The 5,462-nt window shown below is 33.7% G+C and overlaps 1 protein-coding gene across 1 annotated transcript in view; it reads left to right on the forward strand.

The window, feature by feature from the left end:
- CPS1 (carbamoyl-phosphate synthase 1) overlaps nt 1–5,462 on the forward strand; it is a 120,470-nt gene that overhangs the window by 38,745 nt on the left and 76,263 nt on the right. The window contains exons 13-15 of the mRNA XM_019656859.1: nt 798–1,026; nt 1,993–2,171; nt 3,047–3,142. Coding sequence (XP_019512404.1) covers nt 798–1,026; nt 1,993–2,171; nt 3,047–3,142 — 504 coding nt within the window. The remainder of the gene's footprint in view (nt 1–797; nt 1,027–1,992; nt 2,172–3,046; nt 3,143–5,462) is intronic.

Here is a 5,462-nt window from a genome sequence, read left to right on the forward strand (position 1 = left end):
GTTGATTGTTATAAACAAGAATTAAGTTCCTACAGCATTTTTCTGGTCATAAAAGCATCACCAAACTTATAAAGACTCTAAACTCTTTTAGTATTAAATGTTGAAATAAATGTGAGCTATACAGACATTTAAGAAAGATTAATAAAAACAAGTAAGGCAATTATTTTTTAATCCACTTATTCAACTTCAGAGTCATGGGTGGCCAGAGCCTTTCCCAGCAGCTCAGGGACCAAGGCGGGATTTAACCTTGGACAGGACACCCTTTCATCGCAGGGCCACCCGCACCCATGCCCATTCTCACTCACACTGGTACAATTTAGACACACCAATTCATCTTATGTGAACATCTTTGGGATGTGGGAGGAATCTAGAGTCCCCAGAGAAAACCCACTCAGGCGTGGGGAGAACCAGCAGACTCCACACAGACAGTGCCCCCCGCTAGGAATCTATTTTTTTTTCTCATCAAGGTTGTAACAATACGACATGAATGAAACAATTTGAGAACCTGCTGTATTTGTGGACATCTAATTCTATAGAAATCAAATTCTATAGAAATCACCTCCAGCTTTGTTTGATACCATCAGTGGCAAGGAATTCAGGATGATTCTATGAGGCAGGCAATTCTATTCGAATAGTTTTATTTTCAAGCAATTTCATCCTTCCTTTCACCAAATGTTTGTTTCCCTTTAACTTGCATTCACTAATCCTATTACCAATCTGTACAGTCCACAGAATAACCTAAAATTTTTGTTACCCAATAATGCTCTTCATTTGAATATGATAATTCTCTTTTTTAGACCATGTATTCAGAGTCTGGAAACTTTTGTTTCTTTCAGGAAGAAAATGTCAAAACAGTCCTGATGAATCCAAACATTGCCTCAGTACAGACCAACGAAGTGGGCTTAAAGCAAGCAGATGCTGTCTACTTTCTCCCCATCACCCCTCAGTTTGTCACAGAGGTCATCAAGGCAGAACGGCCAGATGGGCTAATTCTAGGCATGGGTGGCCAGACAGCTCTTAACTGTGGTGAGTTCTTTTAAGTTCAATTGTAGGGTTTTGGCCCATATACTTATGTATATTTTTTGTTTGGATCCACCTAATAATTGTACTGTGTGTTTATAAAAGTTTTTCTCTAAAGTGTGAGGAAGCAGTTAACAAACAGCTGCCTGAAAATGTCATATGATGAATATTACAGAACACCTGAAGGACATAGAAGTTTTGCTTTAATGCTCCAGGATGGCCATGTAGGTTTCTTGGGTCTCCCTCGTCTATCCCAGGATACTGCTTTTCTTGTTACCAGTGAAGCCCTGAGAACTATTAGGAATGAAAAGTGAGAATTAACATTGATTAAGTGCCCTGTGCTCTTGTGTGTCAGCCCTGCAGCATTTGACTTTCACGTATGTTTTCATGATAACATAGATCAATTTCCCTTCTATCCTTCATGCATCTGCTGAGTCCAGTGCTCTGTCTTCTTTAAAATGCTTTAAACCTGTGGAACTAGATCGTTAATGAGAATATCATTAGCTAATTGGGGTAAGCAGTTGGTGTAATTTATATGACAAATATAAAAGACTTAGCTAAAGTTCCATGGCAAGTTAGTGAAACCACAAAAAATCGATGATATTTAACCCAGTTAGATACCCATATCACTGGGATTATTTAAATAAAAGAATCTCATTATAGGAATGGACCTTAGGAGGAAAGGAAATATACTAAAATCTTCAGGCTCACTCTTATCCTATGATTTTTATTAATAAGCATAATGAAAATCATTTGGAGAAGGTGGTAATGTAAGTAACATGAGCATCAGTAAAATATTTTATTAGAATGTCTTCATAATTTTTATTTCAAATTTTTTTTTTTTACCCTAAATGAAATTTTACTGTGGACTGTGGTAGCTTCTTGGAGTTAAATATTTTTAAAAAAATGTGTATTAAAGAAGATATAAGAGTGTGAGATTTTAAAAACTGATTATATTTGATTCTTTCATAGGAGTGGAATTATTCAAGAGAGGTGTGCTCAAGGAATATGGTGTGAAAGTCCTGGGGACCTCAGTTGAATCCATTATGGCCACAGAAGACAGGCAACTGTTCTCGGACAAACTAAACGAGATCAATGAAAAGATTGCTCCAAGCTTTGCAGTGGAATCGGTAAGGAATCTTTGTTCTGGAGCAAAAAAAATACTATTATTTGTCTTACATTATAGAGAGAGTGGTTTGTCATGACTAAAAATAATAATTAAAATTATTATACTTGCATATATGTTCTTCCAGAAATGTGTTACTACCTCAGAGATATTGTGTAATAATTGCAACATTCAATACGCAAATGTTAAGGATAGGTATTAATATTTTATTTTATGAAAAAGAAGCATAAACCCAGAGAAGAATTGATTTAATAATGCCACTGAATCTCAAATTTCCTGAATTAAAACTAAGAACCATACCAACTTGCAATGCCAAAATAATTTTACCTTCTTCCCATGATCAGTCACACACCTCGTATGTGGGAATGACCTGCAAAGATGAAATGACTGGATTTAAATTTTCTTATTAGAATGGAATAAACACTTTAAAATTAAATTATCTAAAAACAAAGGCNCTTTGTCCAGAAGAAACCTATGGAATATTGAATGGAATACACTTAGTCAATTAAATTTGGGGAGATTCTTGTCTATCTATTACCTATCATCTAGCTATCTATCTATATCTATTCTTATCTAAATATATATTAATACATATTAAGTATTAACATACATGTATTTATGTAGTTATTTTTAGATACTTGTATGTGTTTAAATAAAATGTAGACCTCTTCCAATACTTTTTCACTTCAGTGGAAAAATCTTTATGATCTTTGGAAATTGCTTTGAAATTAGAGATGTTTACATTCTGAATCTTTTTACTCATATATTATATATTTTCAAAACATTGTACTTTAAATCACCACATAACCCAGACAACATAGTTTGTCTTCCCTGCTCTTGAAAATGCCTTATTTCCCCATCTTAATAATAAAAGCAATTCCATTGTCTTATTTCTTACAGGTTTCCAAAGTCCTTATCCTAGGATCGGGAGGTCTGTCCATTGGTCAAGCAGGTGAATTTGATTACTCGGGGTCTCAAGCTGTAAAAGCCATGAAGGTGAGAGAGTATGATCTTTGCTAGAATTAATATACTCCCTTTAATGAGTCTAATTAGTATTGTATAATTTAGATTTATGATACTACCTCTTTTCAAAGTCATTATAATTAATTTCCTTAACTGTTTCTTACACATCTTATATTAAAAGAAGTTAGATCACAGACAAGACTTTTAACTTTCTCAAATGTGCACACCTGAAACTTAAGGTTAGCTAGGTCTTCAAAATAATCTACATTATCACCTACTTATATTGAATACATGTAAAGACACCTTTATAGATGTTGCTCATTCCTTTTGAGACAGTGAGCTTTTAAAATATACTTGTCTTTTGTGTGAAACAGGGAGTTGGGACATCCTTGGTGCTCTAAAGTACTTCAAATGTTCTACAGGGTGCTTCAGGCATCTCGGTGTTTGAAATGAGAAGTCAGTTGGGGAAGCCAAAACACAATGGCTTTTGTTCCAGCTTTAGAAGTGTTTACTTACCTGTCACTAGGGGACCCAACTGTGACTTGGATTGGATGACCTACCAGGGTGGTATGGTTGAATTTTCAATTGGAAAAGAGGATTTGATACTCAAGTTAGGAAAAACAGTCTCCTATTTCTTCAAAGAATCTTGAGATCTCCCTGACCCTTATCACAGTAAAAATTCCACTGTACATGTAAGATATTTCTATTAAAAAATGAACTTGGCTTTTCTTTGGTGTCCTGGTTTCCCTGGGTAGTCCCCATCTTGGTGCTAATCAGGCCATCCGGAGGCGAGGTCAGTCCTCTGTGACCTTGCCCCAGGCTTGGCAGTCGACAGCCATTCATCAGAGACCTGGCTAGGAGAAAAGGCTGCAGGCAGCAGGAAACGAGAACTACAAACACAGGAAGTAGTTGGACATTTTTTATTTTATTTGTTATTTTTTGTTTTATTCAGCATTCTATGTACAAAGATTTTCATCTGACAGATGCCTATTGAAAAGCTGCAGAACACAGCCCCCAATTACCTGACTCTCATTCCCATTTGTTTTTATTTTTAATACTTTTCTCCATATACTCCTGGTTGTATACCCACATACACATGTTTTTCATGTACATTTTCAAAGCATACTTTACTTCATTGCATTATAATTTAATTTATCTGTAGATAAACAGTTTAGTGGATGTGCAATGGTTTATATTGGTTATAACACAATATAAGCGTGTTTTGGGTTTAGAACGTATTTCACCAGCATACAATTTTTAAATTCTGTTTGGTAGTTTTATAAAGAATTAATATTTTCATAGCTTGTATTTTTTTTATGTGCTTTAACATCCATTAGGTGAAGTGATATATTTTAACTGAAGAATAGGAATTATTAGCTATAGTATTGTAATTAATTAAGAGGTTAATAGAGATACATTTATGAACTAGATATTTTAAAATAATTAGATTGTACATATATTATAGCCAAAACTATGTTAGAAAAAATGATGTAAAATGTATTAAAGTTGTTTAAAATTATTCCTAGGTTTTAAGATGAATGGACACCCATCACATGCATATATATTTAGGACCTTTTTCTATATAATTTGATTTATAAAGATACCTATATCCATTGTATAGCACATTTAGGGAAATATTTACAAATATATTTAAATCTGTTGGTACTTTTCTATAGTAGCAAGACCTTCTATAACTTCTGTTTATGATCTTCTCAGTTTTGGGCTTAATTATTTCAATTCCAACCTATATTTTAAATGCATTTGCTTATCTGTATGTATCTATCTTATATTTTGCTAATACATGTAAATTCTTTTTAAAACATTTCTTTAAATCTTGAAAGATGACTCATACTGAGAAAAGGGCATAGGATTTGAGTCATAAGACTTGAATTAGAGTCTTAATTTTGGCTTTTATCAGCTATATGCTCTTTGGCAAGTCATTTAGCTTTATTGAATCTCAATTTTTTCATCTGTACAGTGGAAATTTCTCTCATAGTCTTGGTATAAAAATCAAATAAATTAATAAAAAGAGTACATTACAAGTTTGAAGGCACTATTTAAATTTAAAGTAGCATGAAATACATTTAATTTTTCATTCAGATATTCCCCCAAGGATATGTGGGGCTTTCAAGAATGATTTCTATACTTGCATCTGAATGTTTTGTTGACTTTTTAGAAAAGTTCAAAATTGACATGCTAATAGGTAAAATAATAACCCTCTGGCCATATTTTACAATCATTATTTTGCTAGTGTCACCCTCATCCTGGTTTAGAAAGCTGTTATCCTTAGCAGCCTCCATGAAGAATTATTTTGGTGGTCTCTCCAGATGTTAGGAATAGATAGGGCTATGAA

This window comes from Hipposideros armiger, unplaced genomic scaffold (assembly GCF_001890085.2).
Source record: "Hipposideros armiger isolate ML-2016 unplaced genomic scaffold, ASM189008v1 scaffold_268, whole genome shotgun sequence".
In the NCBI taxonomy this organism is placed as follows: Eukaryota; Metazoa; Chordata; class Mammalia; order Chiroptera; family Hipposideridae; genus Hipposideros; species Hipposideros armiger.